This window comes from Juglans regia, chromosome 6 (assembly GCF_001411555.2).
Source record: "Juglans regia cultivar Chandler chromosome 6, Walnut 2.0, whole genome shotgun sequence".
NCBI classification, from domain to species: Eukaryota; Viridiplantae; Streptophyta; class Magnoliopsida; order Fagales; family Juglandaceae; genus Juglans; species Juglans regia.
In genome coordinates this window covers 32,170,893-32,185,134 of record NC_049906.1, presented here as the reverse complement: position 1 = coordinate 32,185,134, position 14,242 = coordinate 32,170,893, and the positions used below count along the sequence as shown (strand labels likewise).

The 14,242-nt window shown below is 36.8% G+C and overlaps 1 protein-coding gene across 2 annotated transcripts; it reads left to right on the top strand.

Annotated features, from left to right (window-relative positions):
* The first annotated feature begins 222 nt into the window (after nucleotides 1-222).
* LOC109018045 (WUSCHEL-related homeobox 1-like) lies at nucleotides 223-2,916 on the top strand. Of its 2 annotated transcripts, none has more exons than XM_019000237.2 (4): nucleotides 223-820; nucleotides 940-1,248; nucleotides 1,481-1,557; nucleotides 2,152-2,916. In XM_019000237.2, the coding sequence occupies exons 1-4, from the start codon at nucleotides 637-639 to the stop codon at nucleotides 2,677-2,679; spliced, it is 1,098 nt and encodes a 365-aa protein (XP_018855782.1). In that variant the 5' UTR covers nucleotides 223-636; the 3' UTR covers nucleotides 2,680-2,916. The 2 variants fall into 2 exon arrangements, with proteins under 2 accessions (XP_018855782.1, XP_018855781.1); XM_019000236.2 differs by having other exon boundaries at nucleotides 937-1,248.
* Nucleotides 2,917-14,242: the final 11,326 nt, after the last annotated feature.

The window sequence follows — 14,242 nt, the reverse complement described above, 5'->3', positions numbered from 1 at the left end:
TCCCAAAAACCTCCCAGAATTCCACGCTTCCTCTTCTTTCTCACTCCTCTGATCTCTCTATCTCTCTCACCACCTTCCTTTGCTTTTTTCTTTCTTTCTTTTCTTTTTTCTATTTTATGTATTTTTACTTTGTCGTCATCTTCTCTCTCTCTCTCTCTAAATAGCCTAGTCAACCTCATGTCTTGCTAACTTTGTTCCATATTAAACCAACACCATTCTCTCTTTCTTTTGGCCTAGCTAGTGATGATCAATCCCCATCTCTGAATGTCTGAAACTCAAAATACTCACTATTTCAGCTCAACTCACCCATTTTCAACATTACCTCTCTTCAAAAGCATCAATACATGCTATTTATAATTGCATGTCGACTTCCAATATGCCATTCCCTTGAACATTAATACTCTCTTCCTTTATTTACTACTACAACTCCATACTTTCACCCATCGTATCGAAACTTGTTACCCTAGAGGGAAAGGGAGAGTATGTAAGAGATCTATTTAAAGCGCCCGGCCACTTTACTGATCCCCTACTTCATGTTCCATCATATAGCTCTTCACATATAGTTAACCCTTCAATCTGCTCCACCTAGAGAGAGAGAGAGAGAAACCCTACTTGTCTTTCCTGGTCTTCATCAATATGTGGATGATGGGTTATAGTGATGGTGGGGAGTTTAACATGCCTGACTCATTCAATGGTCGGAAACTCCGGCCGCTCATCCCAAGGCCTCTGCTATCAGCAAACAACAATTCAACCACAACCCCTCCTCCTTGCTTGAGCCGTCTTCATGGCACCGATTTGTTTTCGCAATATCACCATATGGGTATGTGTTTTTTTCTGTGTGTTTGAGTAAATTTGTTTATGTCATGTGCTAGTAAGCTTGTTCCCTGGTTGTCTGTGTTTCTATGTGTGTTTGTTTCATATGGCTATTTGTTGCAGCAGCTGTGGCTGAGCAGAACAAGAGAGAGTTCAATACTCCGCCGGTTGTAGTGAGCTCAAGGTGGAATCCGACACCGGAGCAGTTGAGGGCGCTGGAAGAATTATACCGACGTGGGACGCGGACTCCTTCGGCTGAGCAAATTCAGCATATTACCGCACAGCTTCGAAGATACGGTAAGATTGAAGGGAAGAATGTTTTCTACTGGTTCCAGAATCACAAGGCGAGAGAGAGACAGAAACGCCGTCGTCAAATGGAATCGGATCCTGACGTACACCACCGAGATATCGAAAACTTGGAGAGGAAAGAATTAGGTACGTAAAACGCAAGTAATATAATTAACTTTAATCTGTCCATTGTTATTATCATAGTCACATAAAGTACTTCATGTCATGAAGAGAGAGAGAGAGAGAGGTGAGCTGATTTGTATGGCATCTTCCATTACCTTTGGTGTTAGAGATGCTTGATTTGGGTTGCTTTTTTCTAGTCTGATAGTTCTTTCGAGATGTAAAGTTGTATTCTTTTTGTTTTTCTTTTTGTCTACAGGGGCAAGCAAGACAGTGTTTGAAGTTGAACAGACAAAGAACTGGGCACCCCATACGAACTGCAGTACTCCTGCAGAGGTCTATTTCTACCTTCCTTTGTCTCTGTCTTCCAGCATAGACTAACCCTCCTTTTTCAACTTGAAATGCCTTTAGTCTCTAAAAAGACAGTAAGAAGCAATTAAGCAGGGATAATTTGGATATGATTACGATCTAGATCATGTTGAGTTTATAATAAAAGGTGGTATTGGAAGATATGCACTAGGGAACCAACAAAAGCTTTGTTTGTTGGGAAATGAAAAGGGTCTAAAAGCTGGATTCCTTCCTTTCTGTCGGGTCTGCTGTTATGAAACTTAGCTGGGATTTTGGGTCCTGTGCTTATTTTCATGTCATTTAGGCCAGTCTTAGGGGCGCCCACCCCTTGACATTCTATAGAAATGAGCACCTTGATATCGAAAGGACAACGGTAACCCTATTAGCGTGGTACTATGTCTATCATGTTGGCTTCTTTTGGACCATGTCCCTGATCTTCAGAGAATAGCAATTTACTTTCTTAAGAGAATTAGGCCTGGAGTGCCCCGGCCAGTTAATTAATGAAAAATGTTTGGTTCGTTTTATAATATCAAATATCAGATTTGGAGATTTCATGTGATGCATGTCTTTAATGATTTTCAGGAATCTGTTTCAACACAAAAGGCAGCAAAAGCAGCAGCAGCAGCAGTGGCAGAATGTAGGACAGATGGATGGATCCAATTCGATGAAGGAGAATTACAGCAAAGAAGAAACTTTGTGGAAACGAATGCCACGTGGCAGATGATGCAGTTGTCTTTTTGTGCTCCTCCCGCCCACCTCATAAACACCCCTACTACTTTATCTTCTGCTGCTACTGCTACTACAACCACAGCCCCAGCAACAGCAAGATCAACAATTGACCAAAAGTTCATCAAGACTCGTGACCTGAACATCTTTATAGCACCCTACAGATCAGAATTAAGTGGTCTTAACCACTTGAACAGTGTCAGCGATGAATTTGAAGATGATGCTCATGGCTGTGGAGAGTCTCAAACCCTTCAACTCTTCCCTCTTCGGAGTAGCAGGCGGCCGGATGGAAACGATAACATTAACGACAAAGAGACTGAGATATCAGACTCAGCCAACTTCACACCTTGCCAGTTTTTTGAGTTCCTTCCATTGAAAAACTAAACCATACATGCACGGAGTTTATCTTTTGTGGGGAGAGGCGGCCAGCAATATTATATAGTCGATTCTCAGATATTCCATTATGCGATATATCATGTATGGATGGAAGTTGATATAGCCTAGGTTTAGTAATTGGGGTACTCATGTTATTGCAAGTAATCTTAATAGAAAATGGGACTCGTTTATTGTTAATGATGTAACATTTCATCGATCATGAATATGCATTAATGGGTAAGATGCGGCCCGCGGGTATGAAATAAGGTTGCCTTAAAAATGCATTTGGACCATATATATATATATATATATATATATATATATATATATATATATATTTGTCGGTTTACCGATGAAAACAGAAATTCAAGAGAATATGATCACATGAGTGGTTTATTAAATTTGAATGGATGCAGTAGTCCTTGTCTGATCACATGATATAATCTTGTGTCATTTGCTTGCAATGTGCATGAGAGAGAGAGAGAGAGAGAGAGAGAGTTGGGTCCTCGACTGATGGGACCTGAAACGAACAAGATGAGAGAGTTTGAAGTTTAAATTATGGGATCTGAAATGGTGTTAGATGTGAAAGAGAGGCTTTGATGTTGAGGTGACAAAGGATTTGGCCAAAAGAGCTATATATTTTCTTCTTTCGTTACATAAGTATCATAAGATCATGGTAGGTGCATGGTACATTAATCTATATATATATATAAATCATTTTCCAAATTTAAATTGGCACATTAATGTCGGTGAAAGAACAAGAAAGCTCACCAGTTCAGACGTGGGAAGCATGATATGCAGTAGGTACATGCAAGGTATAAATTCGAGAATTAAAACTACGAGGAATGGTATTTACAGTTTTAGAGTCGGTAAAACTCGTATATTTTTTTTTTAAAAGTGAGTGAATTTAAAATACATATGAAAAAATTATTTCTTAATGATTGTCTTCACTTTTTTTCAAAGGAAATGTGCAGCTTATACTCCTTAAAACTGTATCTAGTATTACTCTTAAAACTAACAATAATATTTGTGAAAATTATGATCATAATGGTAGACATATATACAATGAAATATCTAGCATGGTAATTAATTACAATATTAATTTGGCAGAAGCCTTACGTGGTAATTAATTCTAAGATGAAACCCTGAAAAAGTGTATATATATACACACACACATTCACATATATAACGGATTTATATAACGGAAAATAATCTTAAAGAAAAATTTTGGGTTATTTGAGGCTTTTGTTTCTGCTCACAGAGGCTGCTATTAATTTGAATGAAAGGTGGTATACATGATACACAATACTTACTATAAGACTCGTTACAACTATAAAAAGAAAGAATTAAAATATCAATAATTTTTAATACTAGCCAATGGAGAAGATTTTGGTATAAATTCTAAATCTGGTCATGTGTCAATAAGCAAGAAGCATTAATAATCTCTTGCACTCACACGTGCGAACTGAAAAGAAAAAAATCGCTCTACTAGGGTTAGAGCTTCTTTTGCTTGATAGGGATTTACGTGCCTTGCATGGCGGTCGTGGAGGCACTGCCGTGTCAGGCAGGTGCTCGGTCGTTTGCCGACATTACTACTGCTGTTCTGACCACTGCCGAAGACAGAGCTATCGTTCCGTCCACCAAAAATCATTGATGGAGAGATATGTTTTTTGTTTTCAATGAAGGAAATTGAAAAACCAGCGCAACCTTTTCGATATTCAATGGTTCTCAAGTTCCTCAGGCAAAGACCGTCCTTAGATGTAGTGAGAGCCTTCATTCGCAGTCGGTGGGGACTGTCTCATCTGCCGGTGGTTTCCTCCATGCAGCATCCAAGAAACGTATTCATTCGGATGTCATGTGAGTCTGATCTTCATAAGGCAATGTCTAGGGAATCCTGTGATGTTAATGGAATTCCATACAGACCATTCGCTTGGACCCCAGATTTTGATGAAGAATTTGAGCCGTCATGGGTGCCGGTGTGGATCTTTCTTCCTGGATTTCCCCCTAATTTTTTCCATTCCTCTATTCTTAAGTGTTTAATAGCACTAATAGGGAAGTTTATAAGGCGTGATAATTCCACCATCTGCTCTATCAAAACTAACGACACCAGGGTCTGCATTGAGATGGATTCTTCAAAAGATCACATTTCATATTTCTGGTTAGGACGACCTGGTATGAAGAGAAATAGAAAACAAGAAATAATCTATGAAACTTTACTAGCATACTGCTCTGTTTGTAAATGTCAGGCACATAATATGCGAACTTGTCGTAATGGCAGTGATAATAAAAAGAAACAGAAGGGAGGGCATATCTGGGTCAAGATAGGAGAAAAAACAAGGGTTGAGGGTTCACAGAATATACACAATGCGCTGTCAGAGGTGGAGGATACCACTTTCATTTCTAATGATATTGTGGTGCAGGAGGTTTTTGAAAATTCAAACGATGATGAGTTTGCAGTTAGGGGCGATAATGATGTTACTATTATTGAAGATGGAATGAAGTGGGTTAGGGAGGAAACAAAGAAGGTTGTGGAGGTAGAAATTAATCTAGAGGCCGATCCTAGCAATCGAGAGCTTCAAAAGGCTTCAGCCATGGCTGGAAATAAAGAAGGAAAAGAAGCAGTAACAAAGGATCAACAAATGGTGTTAGTATCGAATGGAATGCATTACCTCGCAAGAAAGCCTCAGATGGAAAAGTTAGCCTCAGATGGAAAAGTCAATGTTTCTGACAAATAGTGCAGCATGATTTCAGGTGAAGTGGTAGAAAGTCTAACATCGCACACAATTGCAGACGTCTCTGCAGTCAGTAGCCTTTTGCAAGCTGTCGTTGTAGAAGTGACCTATTTGGGTGAAATATCGGGTGGGCCATATGCATGTATGTTAAAACCTCAAGTCACCAACCTACCAGGAGACCAAGTGCAGGAACCACATGCATGTGTGTCAGAAAGCCACCGAGAGTCCTTAGGAATTTCATTCCAATTTGCTGCCAAAGCTTTGGATGGAGACCACAGCGGAAAAAGGCAGGGAGAACTGGTGATGCAAGTGGATACTGACGTGGGCCAGCAGGTCTATGGGCCTCAATTTGCTCAAGGGGTGAGTGAGGCTTGTGCCGACCATGGGCCCTTATCTGCAAGACAAGCTAGTGCCGAGTATGGGGAAGTTTACAGTGATCAAGTGGTTCAGAATGTAGATGTTGAAATTGCTAACGAAAAGGAATTGCCCGCTGATATTCAATCTGACCCGGAATCTGATCGCAATAAACGTATGGAAGATATTAGAAAAGAATATTGTACCGACTCAGGGGGACCAAGTCTAGCAAGTGGAAAGATTCAGAAAAGGAGCTATACTAGGGCGGTAATCCGCCCCTCAAAATTTAATTTATGATTAGGCCCATTATTTTTTGGAATATTAGGGGTATGGGCACTTCGTAGGTGCTGTTGAAAAAAATTATAAAAAAGTATAGGCCCAATATTTTTTACAGTGGCTGAACCTTTTCTACTTGAGGCTAAAATACCTGATTATTTGGGCCGATTTAGCTATGATTCTTTTGTCACTAATGAAGCTCACGGTGGGAAAATTTGGCTGTTGTGGAACTCGGCTGTATCTGTTCAATGGATGGAAGGGTCTAATCAACATGTTGCTATGAAAGTTTAGGAGAATGACCTTGTTTTTCTTCTCACCATTGTTTATGCTAAGTGCAATCGAAATTAAGGGAAAACCCTTTGGGAGAATCTTGAGGCTACTCGTCATGGAACTCTTTCGTGGATTCTTTGTGGAGATTTTAATATCATAAAAAATGACTCGGAATGCAGAGGAGGCCGCCCTCGCCTGTTTGCAGCTATGGAAGACTTTAGCTTGTGCATTCAGAATTGTGGATTACTGGACATGAAGAACAAAGGACCAAACATGACTTGGTGCAACGGCCAAGGTGGATTGGCTCGCAGTTGGGCAAGGTTAGATCATTGTTTGATTGATTCTAATGCTCTTAATTGTTTATCTAAAAAATTTTCTCTAGTGTTGCCTTGTATTACCTCTGATCACTCCCATTTGGTTATCCAAATGGGTGATGATCCTTTCAGGTACGGGCCTAGCCTATTTCGTTTTCAGTTCATGTAGACTGATCATATAGATTTTCTTCGATTTGTGGAGGGGCTGTGGAAACAAGAGAGACCTAAGTCTGGGCTTATAACCTATCGTTTAAATTAAAAAGGTTGAAGGTGGCTTTTAAGGACTGGAATCAACGAGTCTTTGGTAGGACTAATCTGATCATTAAACAATTAGAACAGCGTATTGATAATCTGGAAAGTCATCTTCAAATTTGTTTTAATGATGAGGATGATAATAACCTTGTTGCGTCTAAGTTGGAGGTACTAACCTGGATGGGTAGAGAGGACACTCGCTTGTCTCATATGGCCAAGAAAAGTTGGCTTAAAGATGGTGATCAAAACTCTAAGTTTTATCATGCCTATCGGAATGCCAAAAATCACAAAAGGATTAAGGAGATGAGACTGGTTGATGGTACCTTTTTAGATTCACATTTTGATATTCACCAAGCTACTGATAATTATTTTAGAAATTTCTTGGGTTAGAGTAATCATTGTGACTTGCCTAATTTGAATGAGTTGGTCTTCCCAATTATTTCTGAAGAGGAGAATTTGGCTATTTGCCAAGTCCCCTCTCTTGAGGATGTTAAGGATGCTCTCTTTAGCATTAATCCACTTGATAGTAACTCGGGTTTGGATGGTTTTGGCTCAGGTTTCTTTAGAGTGTGTTGGGACTTGGTTAAAGAGGACATTTTGGATGTTATTACTAATTTCTTTCACAATAAATCACTCCCCAGATTTTACACTGCATCCTCTATTGTTTGAATCCCTAAGGTTGATAATCATTCTGGTTTTGATAAGTTTAGGCCCATTAGTCTCTGCTATGTGATTTATAAGATTTGTGCTAAGATTATTGTGGGTCGTCTGACGACTTTGCTTTCTAAACTTATTTCCCAATAGCAAAGGGTGTTTATTCTTGGCCGCAGTATTTTTGAGAATATTAGCCTTACCCAGGAGATGGTCCACTATATTCATAAAAATACTAATGGAGGCAATGTCTTGGTTAAACTTGACATGTTTAAAGCTTATGATAGAGTTGAATGAAAATTTTTACTCCATGTCTTAACTAACTTTGGTTTTTCACCTCATGTCTGTGAATTAATTAAGGCCTACATATCTTCTTCTTGGTATTCTATTATGATGAATGATACATCTTTGGGTTTCTTTAAAGGTGAGAAAGGCTTGAGACAAGGTGACCCTCTATCTCCTTATTTGTTTATCATCATGCAAGAGGTGTTATCCCGGCTACTCAAACATTATTTTGAGAATGGTAAAATTGGTCAATTTTCTCAAGCTAGAGGTATCCCTCTTATCTCTCGCCTTATGTATACGAATGATATTGTTCTCTTTGCTAATGGTGGAAAAAGATCTCTGAGTAACTTGATGAAGGTCTTGAACTTTTACGAAGCTTGGACAGGTCAAGTGCTCAACAAAGATAAAAGTGCTATTTATTTCTCCAAGAAAATTCCTGTCCCTAGAAAGTTTTCTATCTTTCGCATGACTGGTTTTTATGAAGGCTCTTTCCCATTCAAGTATTTGGGTGTGCCTATAGTGGTGGAGAGACTTAAGGTTTGTCATTTTGGTGATCTACTTGGAACTGTTAAAAAGAAAATTGCGGGTTGGGAAATGAAAATGCTCTCAATAGGTGGGAGAACTATTCTCCTACGTCATGTCTTATCTAGCATGGCTACCCATCTTCTTGCTGTGTTGGAGGTTCCTAAAGCCGTTCTCATGGTGCTGAATAAGCTCCTAAGCTTTTTCTTTTGGGGCGACTCTGATGGAAAGGCTAAGAGGAAGTGGGTTTCTTGGAAGCATATTTGTAAACCTATTGATATAGGCGGATTGGGTATTAGGGATTTTGGGGATGTTCAGAAAGCTCTTCAGATGAAATTTGATTGGCACCTCATGCAAGGCCATTCTTTATGGGCAGAAGTTTTTAGAGGCAAGTACGTTAGGAACAATCATTTATCTCTTTTGACGCCTAACAAGGGGACCAGGTTCTGGAAATCTCTCGTCCGCAATATCCCGAAAGTTTTAAATGGTTCTAAATGGATTGTGAAAGAAGGAAATATTTAGTTCTAGTATGATAACTGGGAGGATAAGGGCCCTCTTAGTTGCCAATTTCTTGTGATCTAGCAACCTCTGTTGAAAGTTAAGGAGTGTCAAATTGATAATGGGTGGGATATTCATCTATTGGAAAGACTTGTGGGTCATCAGAAAGCTTCTGATCTGTATTAGTTCTTGGCGCAAAGTAAGGAGGGGAGTGATGTTTTAATTTGGCTAAAGGATAAGGGTGGGATCTTTACCACTAAAAGTGCTTGGGATTTTGTTAGGGTTAGGGCCCCTCCTATATTTTGGACTCAATGGACCTGGTTTACTAATCTTCCTAAAAACATTTCTATTATGATGTGGAGTGCCACTAATAACTGCTTGAGTGTTAATGATAGGGTCAAAATGGTTGGTATTTCTATCGTCTCTGAGTGTAACTGTTGCTCTATAGGTCATACTGAGGACTTGAATCATGTGCTCTGTACTGATGATTTTACTAGACACAGCGCTTGGCTGCTATTCAGCTAGGTGTCCATACGGGGGTTTTTCAAACATGGTAGGAACAAACGAACTTTTGGTTTTGCCGTGCGGGCAAGTTTTCCCAAATGAGGATTATTTTTGGACTTCTCCCATCTATAGTCTCTTGGAAACTGTGGGATCGGCGCTGTAAAGCTAGATATGAAGACAGAGCAGAGAGTGTTGACTCAGTCTGGCATGCTATTAAAATATGGATTCGCTGTATTATGGATCTGATCATGAAAGTGTTTACAATTTCTAACAAGGATGTTCTTATCTTACACAGATTGGAAATCTCAGTCGTACCTCCCAGAACCAAGAAAGTTCGGGTAGTGAGATGGACTCGGCCTCCCCAAGGCTGGGTCAAACTTAATATTGATGGAAGTAGTTTTGGAAATCCTGGGCCTTTAGGAGCAGGGGGTGTTATACGTGATGATTGTGGGAAATTACTTGCAGCCTACTGTTCTTGGACCAGGCTCTAACAATTTTGTTGAGATGCGCAGCTTGCTGGAAGGGGTTCGTAGATGCTTACACTTGGGTTTTGTTCGAGTTGAAATTAAGACTGATTCTTAATTGCTGGTTAATTGGATCATCAAGCATGGTTGTAATATCTGGGACTCAAAGGATTTTTGGAACGAGTTACATGGTTATCTTAACTGCTTGGATTATAGAGTGCATCATGTTTTTTGCGAAGGTAATGTCGTTGCTGACTTTTTTTGCTAAAAGGGGAGTTGAGGGTTTAAATTCATACTGGTCTGGTGAGCTTCCTAGCTGCCTCAGAGGCCTTCTACGCATGGACAGAATTGGTTTACCTTATATGCGGATATTGTAAAGGTTTTCCTTGATAAATGGATTATGGTTTTACTGTCTTATTTATTCCCAATTGCATGCGCTTTGTTTCTCTCTTGCAGGTTCCTTTTCTTGTCTAGGTTTGTTATTTTGCTTCGACTTGTACTCTTTTGGTATTTTGTTTCCTGATTTTCTCTCTTGCAGGTTCCTTTCTTGTCTAGGGCTGTTATTTTGCCTCGACTTGTACTGTTTTGGTATTTGTTTTGTTTCTTGGATGGTTTAGTTTACGATGCCTGGGTTTTGGAACCTTGAATACTTGTATCTTCTAGGTGTTCTGTTGTAACCAACGTTTTCCTCCACCACAAGTAATCAATAAAATTTGGGGTATTGTCCTCTTACTTCTATGTGTCGATAAGCAAACTTCAAAATAATTTTTTTTTCATTTAGAATATTGAAAAGTATTATCAATAGTTGTAATTCCATTAAACAATTATAGTTAAAATCTACCTTTTTTAACATATCTAACAAGGATTGAATTTTCCTAGAAGTTCATCATGTATAAAACTTAAAAGTACAAAAAAAAAAGAAAGTGAAAAGACCAAAGTACTCGTGTTAGAAGTAGGACTGAACATCGTAATAAGCCGGCCGATCCTCTCCTCTGTTTTCTTGACCCGACCAGAAAGTATCCGACCTGTTAAGCTTCCAAATAGGAAACGGAAATTACCCGACCCTTTTAAAAACACCCGGTTTTTAGCCGATACCTGAATTAACATTGATGAAGAGCATTGCGCCACTCATCACCCCAATATTGCACATGGAAAGTGATTCCCAGTTCCAAAACAAAAACTGAAACTTTAAAGATATAAACTTTTTCGGATTTGTGGGTATTATGAAGGTTTGGTTTGCAAAAAATTCAAAAAAGATCCGGGAAAATTCAAAATAACTGATGTAAATGCAAAAATATTACAATAGCCCAATAGAATAGAGTTTGTAGAACCCAAAATGGGACCAACATGTTCAGATAAGCCTTCCTATGAACAGGAATACCCTCTGGGAGCTTGGATTTGTGAGATTCACTTTCAGTGGCTCCTTGTCTTCTTCTTCCATTCTTCAGATCATTTTGATGGGGAGAGACATGACACTCCTTTTGAATGCCAAACCCTAGTCTTCTATTGTTCCAAGCAGAATCAGAAGCCTCAATTTGCTAGATTTGTCTTTGAGAGAAACTGTTAAGGGACGTAGCATCTTCGCTTGAACAAAATGAGTGTACCACTTTCTTCATCCAAACAATCCAAAGTCTTCCTACTCCACCTGTGTCTACTCAAACCCAAACACTCGCAATCCCTTACTATCCCAAACAATCCACAGGTAAAACCGATGACTTGCATCTTTGCTTAAGAAGGAATGCGAATGATGGCTTCTGCGAGATTCTAGAAACAAAAATACCTTCTAGTAATTAAAGACCATCGTCTAGTAGTTTTACCTTCCAGGATTTTTGCTTTTTCTTTTCTTTTGAGAATTCAATGTCCAGATTTGATCCAAATCAAGTCTTGAGAATTAATTATACCGGATAAAATATCAAAATTAATATATATAAATAAATAATTATTAAAAAAAATAAATAATACCCGATCTACCGAACAGTATCGGGTCTGGTAATCGGTTAAACAGCCAAGTGGCACATTCTTATTTTCGGGTCGGGTCGGAAATAACATTTCCCGGGTTGGGTCGAGTCAGAGAACAACCCTAGTTAGAAGAACTTGGTCTTAATAATTAGAAGGTTGTGAAGGTTCTTTTTATTTAGGCGGGTTTACACAAAATCAAACTATCTCTTATCTTATCTTATATAATTATTATAATTTTTTTACATTTTTATACAAAATATAATAAACAATTTAATTTTTTTTTAATCTTAAAATAAATATAACATTATTTTATTAAACTTACAACAAAATATTTCATTTTATCTGAACTGTGTAACCAAATAAAAACTTCCATAAAAGTAAAGATCGATCAGCAGGCTTTGTTTTATCTTCTGGTTTTATTTAATAGGACGAAGTCATGAATGCCATCAGATCGATAGATAGATGTGTCCTGCATTCAGGTCCTCCAAGCACTTATAGTATCACCTTATTCAGCATGCCGTGCCATTAAATTTCATACCAACCAATGAAACTTGCCTTCAGAATTGGTACATAACTATCTACATCGACAGATGTTGTATCTCCTCAGTTTGACCGCTTGTGTATTTTATTTTCTTAATATTAAGAGAGTGACTACTCGTGAATGTACAAATTTAAAATTTTTAAATATATTTAAAAATAATTTGGAAGAAAAAAGAAAAAATAAATAAATGTACTAAAATTTAAAAACACGCTCAACGGTACATAAAAATTTATTGATAGCCCTCGTAATTTTTTTAGGGGCTGTGTATTTTTAGGTCTGAAATAAATAATTAAATTGAAGTTTGTATGAATGCTATTTTTACAAAGCAATAATAAGAAAGAAAGAAAGAAAAAATTTCAAACTTGTATTCTTTCATGAATACAGATAATTAATTTTGCATCTTATAAACTTTTCGTGTGTTGCAAATAAGAAAAGAAGTTGAACTATATATGAAAATTACGATCTATATAGAAATTATAAAAATAGATAATATATGTAAACCATAAATTAAATTTTGCATTTTATTGAATAATGCATATATATCAGTAACGCCATATATATATTTGAAACTTTTTTAGTATAACAATTCAAATCTAATCTAATTTCTTGAAATAAAATAGAAAAAAGAAAAAAAATATAGCTACCATAAAATTTTAAGTATGACCAAATTCTAATTTGATGATATATAAGAAAGATCTATTAAAAATTTATTGATAATTTACAAAATATCCCTTAAGACTAGCCATTTATGAGTACTATTGACCAGGGCTAGATTTCAATTGTGGACAATAACAAAAATTAAGTGTCAAAATTTAAGAGTGATATACAAATTGGACGATATAATATATACTATAAAAAAAGTATTTATTTGCTGTCAATTATTTATTATTAAAATTATTATTTTATATCAAAATGAGTTTATTATTATCGCAAATAATTATTTTCGTCGTAAATAATTTATCGTCAATGTTTATTTTTCTTATAGTGATATAATATTTATATATATAAAAAATTTTATGTGTAGTTATTTTTCGTACTTCTTGCACATTACTCCATAATTAATATGATTGGTTGCGTCATTTTTTTAATAAAACATAATTATTTTAATTAATAACATCAATTGAGTATATAAAAAATACATAAAAGTAATCAACAAAACTCATTATATATATATATATAATATATATCAATTTATATATATATATATATATTGTACGTTGGGGATGTCACCTTGGCAGGACAATGAACAGGCCCCGGGAGAGAATCGGAGATAATGAATGATCAGTTTCGACTTACTTTCGGAGGAAGCAGTTAATGCTTAACATGGAAGTGTTTAATTAATACTGATAAGATCGATCGCTGGATCGGTACGTTCCTCGGCAAATATGCATTAATCTCTCTCGATCGATCGATCGATCGCTTCGTACGTAGTACTTTTTCCATATTTCAAACATGTCACGATCATTATGTCTGTCTCTACGTGTCTGCAACCGATCTCATATGTATCGATCAGACATACTCAGACACAGAGATAGATCAGAGACTGATCTGTTGTGATCTGTTTCATGCCGCATGCATGCAGGTTTGTATATTAAGAAAGAGTAATATTAGATATTATCATATGCTATCATGCATTTTTTTTAAAACAAAATAGAGTCTACATACATACCGTTAAAAAATTATTTTTTTTTTAATAAATTTCATACTTACTTTTTTTCTTTAAAAAGAAACGTGTAGTATTTGTACATATTTTATAATTATAAATTATTTCTCTTATATTAATTAAAAAATTTGCACGAGTCGTTACTGCAGTATATATGCATGCATGCAGTACTTATGATGATGTGGCCAATATGAATCAGTATTATTAATGTTAGTTATAAATTTTAAATAAATAAATCTCGTATAAATTTTTTATAAAAATGTGGATCCTATTAAAAATATAATATA